Raw genomic sequence first — 18,970 nt, forward strand, 5'->3', positions numbered from 1 at the left:
ATGATGTCATACGCGTTTTGATTTTTTTTTTTTTAAGTGCTTTTGTCTGCTCGAAAAAACAGACAAATCATTCTTTGAAACAAACGAGTGTTTAAAACAGAGTTCATCAATGGAAAGCTACTGATATCATAATACATAAAATGCTGCACATGTTTCTGTTTTTTACATTTTATTTATTCCCTGCCTCCTATTTGTCTTCTAGTTTGGACAGATGTTTGTCCGGGGGGAAAGTTTTGGTGCTCACCATGCTGGAATCCAGACTTGCCTCGTATACCCACACTTAATCAACACACTGACCCAACCACGAGCCTGTTCAGAGCTCCTAGAGCCAAATACGATGAAAGCTCTAACCACGGAGCTCGTTTAGCGTACTGTACAATCAGAGGGCCTAATTCTGATTTTTGGACCTTCACGCACACTGTGCCTGCTTCGTTAGAGAGCCAAACACACTACTGATCTTGCCTTTTGGAAGGCTATAAAGAACGACGACACACCTGTCTGCTCAGTAAATGTCATGCTAGTACGACATGCTCAGCTGGATTTTATGACGGTAATGATTCTTTTGTACGACTCATCAGAAGAGAAATGGTCTTGTCCCTCTGCACAGGCAGGTCGGAGGTCAGTTTCGGCTACAGAGCAGAGCCCTTAGCGTGGGCGCTTGTTGGATTGAACCCTCTATTCTTCACTGCGCCACCGTGCCACCCATTCCAAACAGTTCTGTCTCTATCTAGAGATGGGCTTTCATCCACATTGCTGTATTTTACTCTTGCTTTCGCTCACTTTTCACAAAACCATCTTAACACTAACTGCGATACAGAGAATTTGGGCTGCAAATTGACTCAAAATACGTCTTTATCAAATCAGGTATCAGAGCATCACGATGTTGTGTTTTTGTTGCTGAAATGTAATCGTCGCATTTTGACATAAAACGGTTTCTAATAGAGCCCGTCAAACAGTAACCCTGAACAAAACAGTGCAATCATCAGTATATGACTGTAACGCTGGGAACGGCTTTATTACACGACTGTAACTCAGTGCACTGTCAGTGTTTGCAGAGCAGTTTAGTTGCATTCACTCAGTAATCTGTGTGCTTAGTAAAGAGAAGTAAAACTCACTCTGAAATGATGTGTCTGTATTCTGAGGACTGAGTTTAGTGTTTGTCTCTTTGCACATTCAATCTGTCGTGAAAGCTGAGCCAAAGCAATCAGACAATACTTTCGAAGGAAACACTCAAATTTAATTTGAATCATATCTGTTTCACTACTGATGGCGAGCACAGCGTGCTTTGGATGGATGAGAGATGGGCTTTTAACTGTAATTTATCCTTTTTGAAATTTATTTCTTATTATAGAGAAGATGTTTTTTTCAAGTTGAGACCACAGTTGTTGGGTCTGTGTGCCTTTTTGTTTGCATCGTATTTGTATGTTTGTTGGTATTTATTAGTGTCATTGCTTTTTAAACATACTAATGGAAGATATTAGAGAACACACCACCACACACTGAGGTTCTTGGTGCACATTAGTACTGTTTGTCTTTTCAGCCCAGGTGTATCCTTCTTCACCAGAGAGGTTTTGACCTTTGTTATTCACTGTAAATGGCTTGAAGCTACAGGAAATAATTGATTGGTCAATTATTTATTAGAGTTTCCATTGTAATTATCTGAAAGTTGTTCAAATGTATTTGGCCTTTGTTTTTTTTTCCTTTCAGGATCTTGAACCTCGTTGATTGTCATTCAGATTTATCTTCAAACTTTATCGCCCAAGTATAATGTTTACAAGAGATTTGATTGCTACCTGTTGTGTTGAGATACGATTTGGTGCTTTAGAGGCTGAGCTGATAATAATGGAGTGTTTTCATCAAGGTGGGCCAAAAAATCTAAAGATATCCTGGCTAAGAGCAAAATCTTCTTTGAAATTTCCCCTTTACTTTACAAGAGTAGCCAGTCATACAGAATGTGATATGCAATCAAAACTGCATTACTTATAATTGATAGTTTGAGTTTGAAGCTTGTTTAAGAGTGTGAGGTCTGGAGTGCTCCACCTAAAATGACACCTTTTCCTCTCCATACTGAACATTAAACTGTGAAGGTGCTGGGCAGTTTGTAGGTGCTGATGAAGACATTTCATGAAGCTGACTGAGATGTGAGGGCAGCTGGTGACGCCCGCAACATTTCAGACATTTTTCTCCTGAGGAACGGCTTGTTTAACACGACTGCACACGTTTATTTTAGGTTGCATGGTTGCAACACGATGGAAGCACTGAGTCCGGGGTCTTTTAATTTGCACAAACATGCTGTAAATGTGTTAAAATAATTGAGTGCTGTCAGGCAAGATATGGAGGACTGATGAGTGCGGCTTTTTTATTATTATTATTATTATTATTATTATTATTATTATTATTATTATTATTATTATTATTATTTTCTTCTTGTTTTCTTGGTTTAGAATTGGTGTCAAAGGAATGGTCCTGTGCCATTTTGTACTCCACATAAAATGTTTATATATTAACAATCCCTCAACCAACCACTTCAGATTTCAAAAAAGTGAAATTGCACTCTCATAGATTATACTTGATACATTCCCAGTTGGTCCATAAGAGAGGTTTGATGTGTGGCCAGAACTGTAAATGAAAGTGTCAGTGCAAAGTTTACTCTCAATAAAAAGAGCTGAAAGTGTGTTGCTATGAAATTGTTCTTGAAGTGCTCTTGATGGTGATATCCCCCCAAACCCCCCCCCCCCCCCCAAAACAAAAAACAAACAAAAAACTGTTAAACGACTCTATAGCAGCATCTACTGGCAGCCAGTGGAAACTACAACACCATAGACATTTCCCTCAAACTTTATGCCATTTGAAAGGCCTTTTCCCATACAAATTTCAACTTTCCCACCTGATTTACAGTACTTCAGATACATGTTTGGTGTACCTGTACAGTGTTACTGAATATCCCTGAAAATGACTACATCTCCCGCAGGCACAAAATAACTTGGATATCTACAGTATGGTGGTGTTGCAAGTTTAATCTATGCATTTTATTCCTAAATGAACAAACAGCTTGTTGATTTATTTTTTATATTTGTTCATTAAAAATTGACAGAAATTAGTAATGATCCTGTCAGATTCTTAATAGCCAATGAAGTGAAATAGTGCATTCAGATATACAAATATACAGGTTTCCTGGAAATGTACATGACGGATTAAAGCTGTTACTCCACCGGTAGGCGGCGGTGTTGCCATTGGTCACAGTTCTTCTTTGCTGTCGCTCATTTAATGACGTCGTATCTGCGCGACTGAAACGTTAAGCATACAACAGCGGCCTGTGTTAGCACTTGAGCGCTGTAATTTTTTTCTTTGGTGGAGGATTTGTCCTAACAGTCCGTCACCATCATGAAACTAGTGAGGTAAGTAGTCGTGAAAAGTCGTCGTTTATTGAATGCTGTGATATGAACTGATGAAATCAATGCAGTACTGATGGATGGATTTAGATGTAACCGGAGAGACTGATGAGGCGGGAAGCGGAGAATGAAATGAATGAAGGCTGGTCGGTGTTAGAATGATTGGGCACCTGGCTCTGAAATAACCCTACTAACACGCACACACATGTCTTGTTCTTATTATTGTTCAACACTGCATTTAACTGTAAAATCACGCTAGTATTGTAGCAGCAATGTTTGTTAATAAGCTTCTTCAAAGGCACCGACTTGAATGTTAGCTTGTTCACGGGCCCAGTGTGTGTTATGCTAATCTCTGCAAATGTTCAGTTAACGTTAGTATTAAGCGACATTGTTTAAAAAATTACCCGTAGCTTGAAATGTTTTAATTCATTTCTTGTATCTTCGCAAATCAAATAATCGGCTTTTGCGTTTTTAAGCTCCCTCGAAGACTTACGTTACTTTTGATTTGGTAGCTAACATTGGCTAGGTGGATAACTTCAGGCTAATCTCAACTTTAACTGACGCACACTATAGAAATAATGTCCGTGTGGGGTTAAATGGGTTGAGATCAAATGTAGATGTGTTCACGCTGCTATTTTGTTTGATATTCGCAGGTTTTTGATGAAACTCAGCCATGAGACGGTTACCATTGAACTGAAAAATGGCACACAGGTTCACGGCACCATCACAGGTAAGAACCAGCCGGTTCATTGATAAAATTAGTCGGAGTTACCTCGGTACAAGTCCTCTGCAGGGAAGTATAGGTTCTTCAAAGTTCAGATTTCATTCAGCAACAAACCCACAGATGATACTGAGTGTATGCTCAGTGGCCACTTTGTTGGGTTCGCATAGCTAAAGCTAATGCAGCAGCAGATGTACAGCAGATCTTACTAGGGCTGCAATTTAAGATTACTTTCTCGAGTAATTTCTTGGTTGATTGGTCTGTATAATGGTGAGGAATGTCCATCAGTGTTTCCCAAAGTTCAAGGTGATGTTCACTGATGTGTTATTTTGACCACAAGCCAAAGATACTCAATTTACTGTAATAGAGGAATAAAGAAAATACAAATATCAACATTTAAGAAGCAGGAATCTGGGCCTTTGCATGGCAGCTCTAAATCCTGCCTCTGTGTAGATTATATTGTGCAATTGTCATTCAAACATGTTTTTGAGGTGTTAAACTTAATGGTCAATTTGGAGGCAGCAGTTTGTGGTGTGTTAATTGTGCATCACCAAAATAATAAACTGCATCAAGGCCAATGTCTGGACAGGAGTGTTACAGTCTGCTTGATCTGCAGAGTCTCAGCACAAACTCACGATTTAATTGTCCTCATTTACGTGTATCGCTGAATGAGAATTAAACAGTAATTTGATTGCAGATCATTGCTGTATTGTAATCATGTGGCTCCTGTGTTGAGATGTCCTTCAATTTGCTATTTTATGGTTGCAAAATGAGCACACATAAAGACAGCAGCTATAAGCTCTCGGCCAGGGATTTGTTTCCCCTTCCCAAAAAAAGCAGCTGACTCTGATGCAGATCATAATCGCCTGATCAATGAATGTATTTGTGTCTATATATTGCTTGATCTGCTTTGTGATGGAGATGTAACAATGCCTGCTCATCTGTTACATTAAAACATTGCTCTGTTAAAGGTGCTGGGAGATGCTAGTACAGGGTGTAGAATATTGTCTTGATCCAGCACCCGTAGAAGTCTTTTGGATGCACATGTCAGCCAGTCTGTTTGTCTCAGTTCTCTTTCAGCTTTGTAAAGTTTTTCACCCCAGTTTCTTTTCTCATTTAGGTGTTGATGTGAGCATGAACACCCACCTGAAGGCGGTGAAAATGACCCTGAAAAACAGGGAGCCCACTCAGCTGGAATCTCTCAGTATCCGTGGCAACAATATTCGCTACTTTATCCTGCCCGACAGCCTCCCATTGGACACCTTGCTGGTTGACATTGAGCCAAAGATCAAGTCCAAGAAGAGGGAAGCAGGTGAGAAATGTTGAAAAATCATCAGGGGTTCAGCAGAGAGATGACCAGAATACAGCACGCTGTCCTGACGCGTGGCTTCCTCTTGTTGTAGTAATTTGAACATTTGAACTTGAACTGTGTTGAAAAAGTCTGTGCTTGTTGGATTTCTGATTGACCTTTGACGTTTCTGGAGGAATCTTTCTCTGTACGTTATTTAGGTTGATATGACACATTATTTATGGATCAAACTGTCAAACTAGGTAGTGTTGATGAAGTATGAATTGTTACTGCATTATTTCTCGCCTATGTTGCTGACCATCACTTGTCTGTCTCCTCAGTGGCTGGAAGAGGACGAGGCAGAGGACGAGGACGTGGCAGAGGAAGAGGACGAGGACGTGGCGGCCCAAGGAGATGATCGCCAGGCTGTGCGTTTGCTGGCCACCACCCCACTGTTTGTACAGGAGTTTTTCTTTTTCTTTTTCTTTTTTTTTATTTCCTTGTGTCAGGGGAAACATTTTGTGAATTTCCATGTTTTTGTCAAAATTCTGTTTTCCTTATTTTGTACATTAAAATCCTTATGAAGAGGATACATTTGACTCTGTGTATTATTCCCATGTTGGAGACAGGATTTATTTGTGTCACTTTGTTTACTGGATATTATGTTTTCTTTACATGGCTGAATAAAGTATCTTTGCAATGAAATGCACATTCTCCAAATTGCTAATTAGAAAGAAATTCAACATCAAGTTACTGCCTTGTTTTAGTATAGGGCCCTCTAAAAATGATCCAAACATAAGGCATCTGAGGTTGGAATCTGACAGTGGTCACAGTGAGCAGAATCAGGGAACATGTTTTTGTTTATAAATACTTATGTCTAGGAACTGAATTATTATCTAAAATTGCTGTTTAAAGGTTTTTTTTTTTTTGCATCCTTGTAGATAGAAACGAATATTTGGCTAATTAATTGGTCTAGACTGCACTTAAACTATTTTAATTTTTCATTCAGAGAAAAATTGAAAAGCTGTGTGGTTGTGTTTGCACTAGACTTCCGAAGGGGGGCGCTAAAGATTAGATCTGAGCCGGAAGTAAATGTAAGTCATCAAATGAAATACTGCAAATGAAATATCCAATAGTAATTTCATAAGAGTCGCAATCTTTGTATTTCCTCGAGGTATATATCCGAATTATAGCGAGTAAAGTGCTTTAGCAGGTAAGTACGTTGCTCTGTTTTACGCCTTTACGCAATCCGGAGCGACAGCAGACACGAAGTTACTCACTGAATGTTAACAGCCAGCTGCCGATCGGTCCCCCGGCGACGGTCAGTCAGACAGTCTGTGGCAAGCATGTCGATGCAGACAGACCTGTAAGTATCGAGGTGTCGACCAGACGGCAGGAAAAAGGATGTCTGGCGCTGCTAACGGTCGCTTCACGTATTTCGCTTTTGGAAGCAACTTGTTAAAGGAGAGATTGCAACTAGCAAACCCCTCGGCGGTATTCTGTACCACCGGCCGACTGAAGGTAACTAATCCGATTTTAGAGTGAAACAGCTTTATTTTTTAGTTTTCAGTGGTGTGAAATGGTCTACGCGTTTTGTCTCCTAAACATTTAAAATAACACTAAATATAGTACAAAATTAACGTTCGGGGTTTGCTTCTCGTTGTTTATCCTGGCTCCAGATCTCGCGAGAGTGTGTCGCTCAGCTAGAGACAGATCTCAACAACAAAGTTCTTTTTCTCCTGATTTGTTTGTCTGAAAAATGCAATTGTAGTGTCAGAAAGTTCAGGAAACATTTGGCTTGTTAAAGAAAAATGGGTCCAGTATTTACTTCAGTGACGATGGGCAGTCTTAATCTGTCCCCACGTTCACTTCTCCAATTGGAGTGAACACACTGAGGACCTGCACCTGGTGTCCTTAAGCGGCGGGGCAGGAAAGAAACCCACGTGACAAAGATACAGGTAGTGAGTCGGAGGCCGCTGTGTTTCTGAGCCAAGCCAAAAACACATGAACATGACGCCTCTGCTTCTTGGTAAAGTGGCTAAATAATGCACTTTACGGTCTCCCAGTGTTGAAAACAAGTAACTTGGCGACCTTGTCCGTTATTTTCTTAAACTAGTCCAGCTAAAAGACTAAAGAACCAGCTGAAACAACAGAGAGCACCGCGGGCCGGCCATGCTGGGATGACAACAACAAACAGGCTCACTGGGGACACCGCTGAAAACACAAACACCCTTTTTACATCACAGTGAAATGAAAGCCATTTTGTTTAAAATACATAGTGCCTCTCCACTGTTCACAGCCTTTTGTCTCATGGTCTCTGCCCCCATCACATCCCCTCCCCTGTGTTTGTGTGTACAGGACTATGAGCTGAACTTTGGCCTGTGGGAGAAACATGCGGACAACACTTGGCACGGTGGAGTGGCCACCATTGAGTGCCACCCAGGGGCAGAAGTGTGGGGGGTGATCTGGACTTTGAGCATCGAAAACCTTGCAAGCCTCGACAAGTGAGACACGTTAATGCATGGCTGTTAATCGCTCCAGTTGTTAATGTCATTTTAACCAGCACGGCGTGGCTCACCTGTCTGTGTCTGCAGCCAGGAAGGGGTGGACCTGGGGTTGTACTCCCCTCTGGAGGTTTCAGTGGAGACTGATAAAGGCATGGTGCTCTGCAGGACTTACCAGATGAACAATTTCCATGCCTGCCCACCCTCTCCTCAGTACAAACAGGTGTGTTCACACAAGCACAAACACCGGAAACAAAGACAACACACTTCTGCTATAAAATGCAATAAATGGCACGTCATCTCACCAACAGTTATAGGGAAACTCTTTCCTGCTTAGTCCAGCGTTCCTTTGGCTAAATCAACATCTTTCTCTCTGTGTTGCGTATAAGGTGGTGTGTCTGGGTGCAGAGCAGAACGGACTCCCCATGGAGTACCTGAAGAGGCTGGAGGCCATTCAAACCAATAACTACAGCGGCCCCTCAATCCTTGATCAAATCAGACCAGTTTTGAAGTAGAGATGAAGTTCACAGTCTCGAGTGACCATGGCAAAGACTGGGATTGTGTTAATGGACACTGTATTGGCACCGCTGGGTGCCCATTAGTAAATAGTGCATGCATTTAACAATGAGACATTTGGCTGGTCCCAACAGACATGATTAGGGCTGAACCATTATTTTACTGCAAAGGTACTGCAAACGATCATTATTGCTTTAAATTTTCAGTGAAAGAAATCAAACAAAAAAGTCATTTTTGCTGGGGTTGATATCAAACATGCATGATTTGTTTATATGGCGCATTCTGACAAATTTTCCCCTCATCCAAAAATATGCAGCTCCTGCAGTTTGACTGTTGCACTTGGCTGAGTTCGATGAATCGTCCAGTCCTGCACCTTATTCTATTTAAAGCTGCTCTCAAGCAATTAATTTGAGAGGTATGTTGACAAATGTATTTAATTTTTTGAGCCATCACAAAGGAAGATAGAAATGTTATTGGCAAGAAAAAAAAAGAGGTTTATTCCAGGATTTCTCAGGGGAATATTAAAACACTGATGAAACACCTGTAAGCCTTTCATTGCACTGCCTTTGTTAAGGTGAACCATTATGTTCTGTTCCTGTGGCCTGAAGCTTGGACAGACGAATAAAAGAAATGTACCTTCGGTTGCTTTCGCACTGCTTGATTTAAAATGTCATTATTTATTACGAAATAAAAATGATCATTTACGTAAAAGGAAACCACTTTATTTTTTACAACACAGTGGCCTTGGACAGAATGAGAATTTGTACCTCTCCCAACATTCTTGATCCACTGGGATTTATAGAAAATACATGAACAGTACAAAAAAAAAAAGCTCTCAGGAGAACAGAAAATATACGTTGAACCCCCTTAACGTGTTTTCTGTTGTGTTGAATCTCTCAGTACTGCGGCATGTAAAGGTTTGGGCATCCCTGGTCAAATGTCTGTTCCTGTGAAAAGCGACTAGAAGACGATCTGATGTGAACGTAATAAACGCCGACATGATGCATTCTTTAACATTTTAAGCATGGGTCATATTTAACTTTTGAAAATCAGATCATCTTTTACTCAGCAGACCAGGAGTGCTCAGGCTTTTGCGTGCCACGATAAATCAGTCTATGCAAATACGTAGACTTCACAATGGCACAAATCAAAATTTTATCTGACAATAACACGGAGGCTCGTGCAAACGACGTGGGCAGAGGTCTGTGGTAACCAAGCGTCCTGCAACTCTGGGAGCTCAGCAACCCTGACCACTCAAACATTATACATTCTTGAGAATTTGGCTTCAAAACCAATTCACTGAGGCGACCTGCAAGAGCTGACGACCATGACACATTTTCCCCTTAACCAGTTTAAATGGAGAGGAGGGAGTAATGCAAACAATCTGGAAAAAAAAAAAAAAAAAAGCTGTATGCATGACAGACATAGGTCCAAATATGTAAAACAAACATCAATTTATAAAAGAAAGCATAATATAATAATAAAGACTTTATCATTATATTCTTAAGTGCAGCCTTCGAACATGGACGTTGAAGGCTGCACTTAAGTCTTGATATTAGCAGACAGGCAACGATGTAAGAATCACTAGTTTGTACAAATGAGCTTAAATAAGGAGTGCAGAAGAGAAAGAAAGCAGCTACCAAGAGCAAATCAGTGCTTAAATTGAAGTCAGTAGCCATTTTTGAGAGAGAAATTGTAACAAGCTTAACACTGTTACAACTCAACAGTCTAATACCATAACGTCTCACAGACAATACATCTGCATCTTCTTTAATATGTTCTACAGAAGCGTCACGACGTGGCTCTGCGCTTAGGTGGAAACTAGAATATGGACCACTGACAACAGACTGAAGTCAAATGCTATCGATGAAGGCTACATTAAGAAACCGCCCTCACTTAAAGGTAACTCGTGTGTTAGGAAATACGTTTTTTTACGTGCTGCGTGTTGACCTTCTCCAGTAACCGTTAACACAAAAGGCGAACATCAAAGTATCTGTGTTTTATTCTCTTTTTAATCGGGGACATCTGCATCTGCCTTATTTGCTGTTTTAACATTGTTCACACGCTTCTGGATTCATTCCATCTGCTCCACCTGTTTCCCCACCCGTAGCCTTCTCGTTCCCGCTTTGATCCATCGGTTCCGGTCCACCCTCACTGTTGTTCATCCGCTCCGTTGAATCAGCGGGCGTCTGCTCTGTGGTGTCGCCTGCCTGCGGTTCGGGGATGATGAGATTGTGCTTGACTTTGCTCAGTTGCGACATGTTGAAGCCGAGGAGCACGGCGGCCGCGTTCCTCTTCAGGCTCTTCATGCACTTGCTGCGCTTCTTGCTGAAGTGGGCTGCCAGCTCTGCTTTGGTGAGGGACAGCCTCCTGCACAGCTCGTCAGCCTCGACTTTGGTGACGTAGGGGTTCATGTTGAAGTATTTGGATATGAAGTCTCTGCGCTCCTCGCCGCAGCGGCGCTCGACCGGGGAGGGCTCCAGCAGCAGCTTCACTGTGGGGTCGGGCTGAATCACAGGCTCTGGTGGAGGCAACAACTTTTCCTGCTCTCGCTTCCTGCGCATGGCTGCCCTTTGTTCTCGCTCGCGTTTGTTGGTCTCGAGGACCTCCTTCCACGCAGCCTCCAGCCTCTTCTTCGACAGCAGCTCCGCTTCTGTTTCTGCAGGCCGTGGAGTGGGTGCAGCTGGAGTCACAGGAGCGGGAGCTAAAGTTTGTTTCATAGTCAGCCCTTGTGGCACTTGGATAAAGTAGAGCCCGGGGGGCTGACTGAGCTGCTGAGCTGGTTTTGGTGGCTGCTGTGGTGCTGGGACAGCTTTTGGGGGCTGTGGTTGTTTTGGTGAACACCGGCATCGCTGAATGTGGAGCATCACCGCCTGCTGGGTGACCTTTCCCGTGTACACTCCGTTGCAGTATATGCACTTGAAAGCCTCCGTCTTGAGGATGGCGTGGATGGTGGGCGCTACGAAGTGTTTTTGTTTCAGGTGCTCCAGGTGTTTGGATTCATTCAGAAACTTCTCATCACAGAAGGGACAGTACGAACTGTTGATTTTCACAGGTGCCGGGCAGATTTCTGGCTGACTGCTGGGCTGCAGCTTAAAGAAGATCAAGTCGAGGGAATTCGTGACCAGGGCGAGATTGACCTCGGTCTCTCCCAGGACCTCCTTCGGCGCCGTGGTGTGGACGTCGAAGTAAGGGAACAGGATTCCTCCAACACCTTTTGAGTAGACCCTGTACTTCTGCCTCAGAAAATCACAGTATGCCTTGCTTGTGGGATTGTGCTGCTTAACGTGCTCAGCAAGCTGTTTGATTGAAAAGAACAAAGCTGAGCAGTACAAACAGTTCAGGCCATGCAGCAGGTGTTGGAAGACACTTTTTTCCGACAGTAGCATTTTGCACGTTAGACATTTTACAGTTTTGTCAGGCATTTTCTTCAGGAATGCCGCTCGTGCTGCCACACTTTCTGACTTGTTTGAATTGGATTTTGTCTGGTGAGCGACCTCCGTGTGCATGTCAAAGACATTGGAAGGGAAAAGTTCGTTGCAGAGGGGACAGGTAATCCATTTCTTAGTTTGCGGTGAAGAGTTACTCATTTGCTCGACAGTCTTGAGAGGAGTACTTTGAGAGACGGGCATTGCTACTTGCAGTGGGGCAAAGGTGTATGTGGGCATGCCGTTCATCTTGTTGCCGGTCGGGATCAGGTGACTCAGCAGAGACTGTGACGTCAGCATGGTACCTTGTAAGGTGATCTGGTTCGTTGATACGTTTTGTGTAATCACAGCAGACTTAGATATAGTCCCAGGTCCTGCTGCCATGTTGGCCTGCAGTCCTGATGGAAACAGAATTTGCTGGGTGTGTGGAGTCTGTTGAGGTTGAACAGAAGCAGGAGTTAAAGTCACGGGTGCCTGTTTCAGAGACACATTAGACACCGTGGGAAGCTGGACCACAGATGGTCCTTGGGGCAAAGCACTTCGGAGGGCTATCGTGGCACCAGGCTGGAGCAAACCTTTAGCCTCAGCGCTAGCTAGCTGCACTAGCGCTGACGCCTGAGGGGGAAGAAAAGCTTGATTGGTTCCGGGGGCACAGATCAGAGTCGTACTGTTTGTAGTTCCTTGTAAATGCTGTAATGCCACCACAGTCCCAGCAGGTTGGCCATTACTAGGTAAAACCAAGGACTTACTGTTGAACATTTGAGGTTGCTGTGGTTTGGGAGCAATACTTGGGAATGTGACAAAGACACCATTCCCGTTGGGTGTGGATTTAATGGTGTAGTTCTTGTTCTCATAAATCATACTCTGCACTTGTGTGCTGACTGAATAGTGTGATGGCTCAACCAGCATGTGATGCAGCATTTGGTCTAGGTTTCCAGTGTTCACCCTGCACACCTTGCAGCAGTAGACCTTTACAGACGTGGTGCCTTGAAGGTTCAATCTGTAACCGATATACTGTTCTGCCAAATTCTCCAGGTGCTTGAGAATGATGTGCTTTTTCATCGCAAAGATAGAAGAGTTCGGAAATCCACACCGTCGACACTGATACCTCTCATTTCCGTGATGGGTGGGTAAAGACACTTCCCTCGGAGGTTGTATGTGGGTGGTGAGTTTCGAATGGAAGAACAGCATGTGCTTCTTGACAACCTTGGGGTGGCCGATGAAGAGGCACTTCGAACAGGGTGCCAGCGCGCAGAATGACTGCACGTACCCATGGCAGCGAGAGACGTGGCTCCTGAAGTTGTAGATGTTATGTGAAGAGTACTTGCACAGTGTACAGCACAGAGACCGAGAGCGATAGGGCCACTGAAGACAAGAAGAAGAAGAAGAAAAACAGAGTTAATATTTTTAATGATTCTACAAACACTCGAACTAGCAAATAACCTTTTTTAATGTCAACAGGAGTTAAGGGTCATATTCACCTTCTTCTGTTGTCTGCCATTGTATCCATGTGTTAAATCAACCCACTGAGTTTCCCGAAAGACCTCGTCTTCATCAGAGTTTTTCTCTGAGTTTTCTTTGAGATCCTGCACAGTAAACAACGCGCAAGCAAACAAATGTTAACGGTCTGAAACAGTGCCATGATGTAAAACGTGTTCATTAAAAGCCCGACACTGAAGTTGTTTCTTAGTAAATAAAGAGTACTGATGATGGTAAGGCAACATACTGCATGAATTAATCATATATGCCAGTTTATAATGGTCATTTCGGAGGCTGCAGTCTGTGTTAAAAACACCTCACATAATACTATTTTACAGCACCACAAACTACAGCATTCAGAATTAACCTGAAGTTCAATCAAAATGTCTCAAAACCAGTTTCAGCAAAACCTTGGTGAAGGATTAACTGCATTCCTTTTAAATGTAGCTGGATGGACCAACAAAGGCTTCTCGCAATCATGGCCATCAGATAAATTATAGTGGAATAAAAAGAGTGGTTCTGTCTTAAGGTGCACAAAGGCACCAGTGCCTCAACACTGTATTTAGTTATTATTATTAAAATTAGTGGTAGTTGTCATAGCAGCAGTGGTCTTTATAAAACAGAACCGTGCAGAAAAAAAAAAGATCCTAAAATGAGAAAATGGTTTGGTCAGTGTTTTTCCTCAACAGTCTTTCTCGTTGATTTGCAACATATACTTTCCTGATATCACAAAAAAAAAATCAGTAGACATGACGTCATATCATCCAACCTCACTTGTTCCCATAACAACCAAAAAACCCCCTCTGAAAGTCACTCTTCCAATGTGACTGTTATCATATCACATTCAAGTCAAACGTTCATGTTTTCTGGTTATATTAAGATGTCTTTATGACAACTTTAACTTGAACCATAAACTGACCTTTGGACAGAAACACTTCGTATGTCAACGTGATCACAGTGATCTTCAGTCTGTGCAGATGTGATAAAACAAGCATGATGTTTGCAACTTTTTGAGCTGTTTTGAAAGAGTGTGAGGGTCTTATTAACATGGTGGGTCCAATTTAAGCCAAGTGTTCATTACAATTTTCTGCTTGTTTTAGGTCAGACCCAAATCTTGAAGGCATCTTCAGTTACATGACAGGATCAGACATACCTCCAGCAGGTGCTGGCAGTCTTCCAGGCCGATTTCAGTTAAGATGCTTTTCACTGCCTTACGAGCCTTTCGGATCTTCTCGATGTTTCCGACTGGAACCTGATACATTATTCCTCACAAGCCTTAGAAAAAGACAAACGAGTTCCGACGTTATGGAGGATTACACCAATAATTATTCTACAGATATGAGATATATCACTGACCTTGTATTTATTTAACTGTACTCTCGAGATCAGAAATGAGAGTATGCCTACCTTCTTTGAGATCCAAATAAAGGTTAAATGAATGAATTACACCTCAGTTACATCTCAGTTATTTAGCTTTTCATATTCATATTGAATGTATTATCCATCCATCCATTATCTATACTGCCTATCCCTTTCGGGGTTGCGGGGGGCTGGAGCCTGTCCCAGCTACAATGGGCGAGAGGCGGGGTACACCCTGAACCGGTCGCCAGCCGATTGCAGGGCCACATGCAAGGACAAACAACCATTCACACTCACACTCACACCTACGGACAATTTAGAGTCATCAATTAACCTAATGAGCATGTTTTTGGTCTGTGGGAGGAAGCCGGAGTACCCGGAGAGAACCCACGCATGCACGGGAAGAACATGCAAACTTCACACAGAAAGGCCCCGCCTGACCCGGGGATCGAACCGGCAACCTTCGTGCTGTGAGGCACGCGCACTACCTGCTGTGCCACCGTGCAGCCCTGAATGTATTATGTATACAGTATATATGTACACATACATACTGTATTTATATTACAGACACACACACAAACACATAAACACACCTGCCTTCCCTGTCATACAAATGGATCTTTAATTGGTTTACTTAAACATACTATAAGCGGGTATAACATTAAAAACTATAAGAACATTATAAATGCTGATGATGATGATTGATGGTGATGATGATTTAGGGGATTTACATAAGAAAATGCCTCCTGTATCAGAGCACAGGTCTTTTAAACGTATTCGTAAAATTAGCAAAAAAAAAAAAGAAAAAAAAGCACACATTTTAATCCTACCACAGGTTTCATATTAGCTAAATGAGTAGAGAAGTAGTATCTTGGTAAATCATGTGAGTCTGGACATGGAAGCAGCCATTTTGAATTTGGTAAATAAGGACTGCCTCCTGCACTGCACCGATCAGCCACTAGAGGGCAGTTAGCATGTGTCTGTTGTATACAATAGGATTTTCAGGTGATTATTGATATTGTTGGTCAAATGTGATGTCAGTGTCGCTACAGGGTTCCCCTTTTTATTGCAGTGAGACCGTCTGAATGGAGAATAGCCAACAGAAAATAAAACAAACTGGTAAGAAAAGCAAAGGCAAACAATCAGTGCTTCTTCCCTGCAATCAGTGAACATGTACAGTACGAGTACCATCAAGCTAGCATATATTTCAAAGAGTCTATCAACTAATTATGTGGACAAATTAAGTTCTTAAACGCCTGAAATGTCCCATTTATTAACGTAATACTGCTAAAAAAAAACTTGCATAAAGGCTGAATGATGAACATACTGTAGTAAGAAAGAAGTAGTGACACAATCAATAAACTGCAGCATGTAGGTACCACCACTCCCCATAAATGACACTTTACTATCTGCCATGGCAGGATGCAAAACACTGCACATGCACATCATGCCTGTGAAGCACTAAGCCAACACACACGAACAACCTGCAGTGCAACAGCTGATTTCAGTTTGAGGACCCCCACACTGCAAGTCTCCACATGAATAATACATGACTACAAGCCATTTCCTGATGGGTAAGAAAAACTTTTATGTGCGCATTTCGATTTGAAGCAACAAAAACTAAAACCCGTCCCTTCACACTATTGCCATCCATGCTAAAACTGCTGTGTGTGTGCTGGTCACACTGGTCATTAAACAGCCGCTGGCAGCACGCTGATAGCGATAAGCCGGTTCACTAAGCGGGCCACGCCGCTCCTTCCTCCATGAGGATGCCCACAGCTTCCTCTCACATATTTACCTCGTCCAATTTTCAGTGTAGCTTCACGTTAGTTGTCGCTGTGCCACCTTCCGACAGGGCGAACGTTTTCCACTTCCACCGGCCCTCAACTGTGTGTGTCGGTAAGCTGCGTCTGCTCCCGGTGCTGCACACAGATCCTCATCCGAGCAGCATCCTCTGTCTACACACAGCGCTGTATGAAGACTGTAGTCAAATATTAAAAGTGATGTTTGCGAACCCTCTCCGAAGAGAAGTTATTTTTGGTCTAGCTTTTGTCCCTTTCTTCCCCTGTTGAGGAAAAAATGGCGCTCAAGTTCAGGATCTGACGTAGCGTCCTTATTTGCATACTGCAAACATTGACCAATGGGAGGCTTCTCAGCCTAAAAACTGAAAAACTTTTTCTTCTTTCATCAAGACTGTCAGCCATTGTTCCAGAGTGTCCAGGTGGTATATTTTATAATTATGTTTCTGAATTACATGAAATAACTGACTTGTTAATTAAGCTTTTGTTTTACCACAGATAGCTAGGTCGGGGGGCGTGGCTACTGCGACCCCCAATGGCCGTCACGTGGTACACAAGTAAGCCTAACCAATGAGCTGTCGAGAAAATGAGCTAAATGGGTGGAGCTTGTGGAGTGATGTCATGTCATGCTACTTTTTAAAACCAATTAACTTGAACCACCATTTTGATAGGAGAGGAAGTGAAATTGATAAGTTGGATGTCTTTTAGCTAGCATAGCATAAAATGATGGGAGTTTTTAATATGTTTAACAATTGCAAAAAACAAAATGGCTAGCTATCACCGCGTACTAATTTGTACCAATAACGAAGCATAATTTTTGATTTTTTTGCTTTGTGATACCTACTGGTAAAAGTCGTTTCAAATCCTTTTCAATCTTACGTTTGGTTTTTCCTCCAAACTTCCAAATAAGTTGAGCAAAACCCAAATCACCTGTCTGAATTACGGCTCATCAACTAACCTTTGCGAACAAAAGTGAGTTTGTTTGGAAACATTGACAGTTCATCAAAGTATCAATGTGACGTTACCACAGTCTAAAGCTTGCTACATCGTGAACTCGTGACCTGTAACTTGCAGTTACCAATCTAGTGTATCATCTTTGACCATCGGATCATTTGATTACACTGAACCACAAGCCCAGATGTTAATACCATCCACTACAGTTCCCTCACATATGACACCTTCCTCATCTGTCAAATCTTAACTTCTTAAAGTCTGAACGGCATAAGAAAGCAAAGCACCAACATCTACAGTATGATGGCTGTTCTGTAGCTGACGGCAGTGGAGCGTTCTCATCCCAAACGTAAAACTGCTGAAAGACGACCGGGTTCAATGACACAATCTCTAAACCCATTAGAGAAGAAAGCAAAGGGGATTTTCCACTGGGAGATTCCTTCTTGTCAAATCAACACAAGGATATTCGATTAAACCAATCAGTGAGCCACCGATCAGAATGAGCCACTTCAGACTTCCTTTATGCTGCTCAGTCAAACTGAACAGGCTGCAAATCAAGACAGTTACTCCTTGATCATCTAGTTTCAAATCTATCACCTCTGTGTTGTAACCTCGTAATTGCAAAGTGTATGCTGTGTCATGCTGTGGGTTCAGATGTGTGTGCTTTGGTCCTTTCAGATGAGTAAGATGTCTGCTGTGTTATTACTGTGAAGATCCGAAACTTTTGTGCTTTGCCTCATTCTTATGCAGTGCTGCACTTCTTTTAAAATGTATTTTACTTGATTTTGTGTATTCTATGTAATCTATTTCACCTACATTTTATTGTTTTAAGCTGTGATCTGATGCTTTATCCTTATTTATATCTTCACCCTTTTCCTACTTCACGTGAATAAAGACTTACAGTGCTCTATAGGCAGATAAGACCCACTGTGAGATTACATCCATGAGAAATTCCTGCTTCAGTGTAATCAAGACCTGTGGAGAATCAGTACCTGTAGAGAAGGAAAAAGATTGTTTTTATCTGAGAACCACAGAAAGCAGAGAGTTCATTTAGAGCTTCATCCTCATAGACTTCCTCAGATTTTTAGTCTTATTCTACTCTATTTTTAACTTGTTTTTTTTTTTGTGGTTTTATGCAGTATTTATTTTTATGTTTTTATGTCCATTTATGTTCTATATACAACAAACTTTCTAACCATGCTGACATGCAGTGAGAGGCAAACGAAAAGTGTGTGAACACTCCACTGATCTATTTGTCTTGCTTTTAATCTAATTAACATGCCTCACCTCTACTGACTCACTTTAACATGAGACACTTATTGAAGCTGTAATGTCTCAGTGGTTCCTTTCCGTTGGCGTCTGCTCTCACATACAGCACCAAAGAAACAGTCATCAAATCCCATTAATTACAACAGAACACAGTAGCACATGATTCCACTGATTAAATGCACTTTTCCAATCCTCTAACGCTCTGCTAATCTTGTAATATATCCAACTACACTGATGAATATTACAAGGTGGATTGAATTTTCT

General features: G+C 42.0%; 3 protein-coding genes across 3 annotated transcripts; 2 read left to right on the forward strand and 1 right to left on the reverse strand.

Annotated features, from left to right (window-relative positions):
• Positions 1-3,275: 3,275 nt before the first annotated feature.
• On the forward strand, positions 3,276-6,099 carry snrpd1 (small nuclear ribonucleoprotein D1 polypeptide). The gene is made up of 4 exons (XM_070984644.1): positions 3,276-3,398; positions 4,046-4,122; positions 5,234-5,425; positions 5,743-6,099. The coding sequence occupies exons 1-4, from the start codon at positions 3,385-3,387 to the stop codon at positions 5,817-5,819; spliced, it is 360 nt and encodes a 119-aa protein (XP_070840745.1). The 5' UTR covers positions 3,276-3,384; the 3' UTR covers positions 5,820-6,099.
• A 375-nt stretch (positions 6,100-6,474) lies between these two features.
• Positions 6,475-9,060, forward strand: ggcta (gamma-glutamylcyclotransferase a). The gene is made up of 4 exons (XM_070984647.1): positions 6,475-6,922; positions 7,760-7,905; positions 7,996-8,128; positions 8,295-9,060. The coding sequence occupies exons 1-4, from the start codon at positions 6,806-6,808 to the stop codon at positions 8,418-8,420; spliced, it is 522 nt and encodes a 173-aa protein (XP_070840748.1). The 5' UTR covers positions 6,475-6,805; the 3' UTR covers positions 8,421-9,060.
• Positions 9,061-9,121: 61 nt separating this feature from the next.
• On the reverse strand, positions 9,122-16,806 carry adnp2b (ADNP homeobox 2b). Its single transcript, XM_070984646.1, has 4 exons — positions 16,486-16,806; positions 14,482-14,603; positions 13,331-13,435; positions 9,122-13,214 (listed from the first exon to the last, which is right to left on the reverse strand). The coding sequence occupies exons 2-4, from the start codon at positions 14,587-14,589 to the stop codon at positions 10,470-10,472; spliced, it is 2,958 nt and encodes a 985-aa protein (XP_070840747.1). The 5' UTR covers positions 14,590-14,603; positions 16,486-16,806; the 3' UTR covers positions 9,122-10,469.
• Positions 16,807-18,970: the final 2,164 nt, after the last annotated feature.

Source organism: Chaetodon trifascialis, chromosome 17 (genome assembly GCF_039877785.1).
Source record: "Chaetodon trifascialis isolate fChaTrf1 chromosome 17, fChaTrf1.hap1, whole genome shotgun sequence".
Taxonomy (NCBI): domain Eukaryota; kingdom Metazoa; phylum Chordata; class Actinopteri; order Chaetodontiformes; family Chaetodontidae; genus Chaetodon; species Chaetodon trifascialis.

Bases quoted from the DNA above. Each gene is read 5' to 3' on its own strand.
- snrpd1 (XM_070984644.1), top strand. The intron at 4,123-5,233 runs GTAAGAACCAGC...TTTCTCATTTAG, and splicing joins GGTTCACGGCACCATCACAG to GTGTTGATGTGAGCATGAAC. The intron at 5,426-5,742 runs GTGAGAAATGTT...CTGTCTCCTCAG, and splicing joins GTCCAAGAAGAGGGAAGCAG to TGGCTGGAAGAGGACGAGGC.
- ggcta (XM_070984647.1), top strand. From the start codon at position 6,806: ATGTCTGGCGCTGCTAACGGTCGCTTCACGTATTTCGCTTTTGGAAGC. The intron at 7,906-7,995 runs GTGAGACACGTT...CTGTGTCTGCAG, and splicing joins AACCTTGCAAGCCTCGACAA to CCAGGAAGGGGTGGACCTGG. The intron at 8,129-8,294 runs GTGTGTTCACAC...GTTGCGTATAAG, and splicing joins CCTCTCCTCAGTACAAACAG to GTGGTGTGTCTGGGTGCAGA.
- adnp2b (XM_070984646.1), bottom strand. From the start codon at position 14,589: ATGTATCAGGTTCCAGTCGGAAACATCGAGAAGATCCGAAAGGCTCGT. The intron at 13,436-14,481 runs GTATGTCTGATC...TTTACTGTGCAG, and splicing joins ACTGCCAGCACCTGCTGGAG to GATCTCAAAGAAAACTCAGA. The intron at 13,215-13,330 runs GTGAATATGACC...TCTTGTCTTCAG, and splicing joins ATGGCAGACAACAGAAGAAG to TGGCCCTATCGCTCTCGGTC.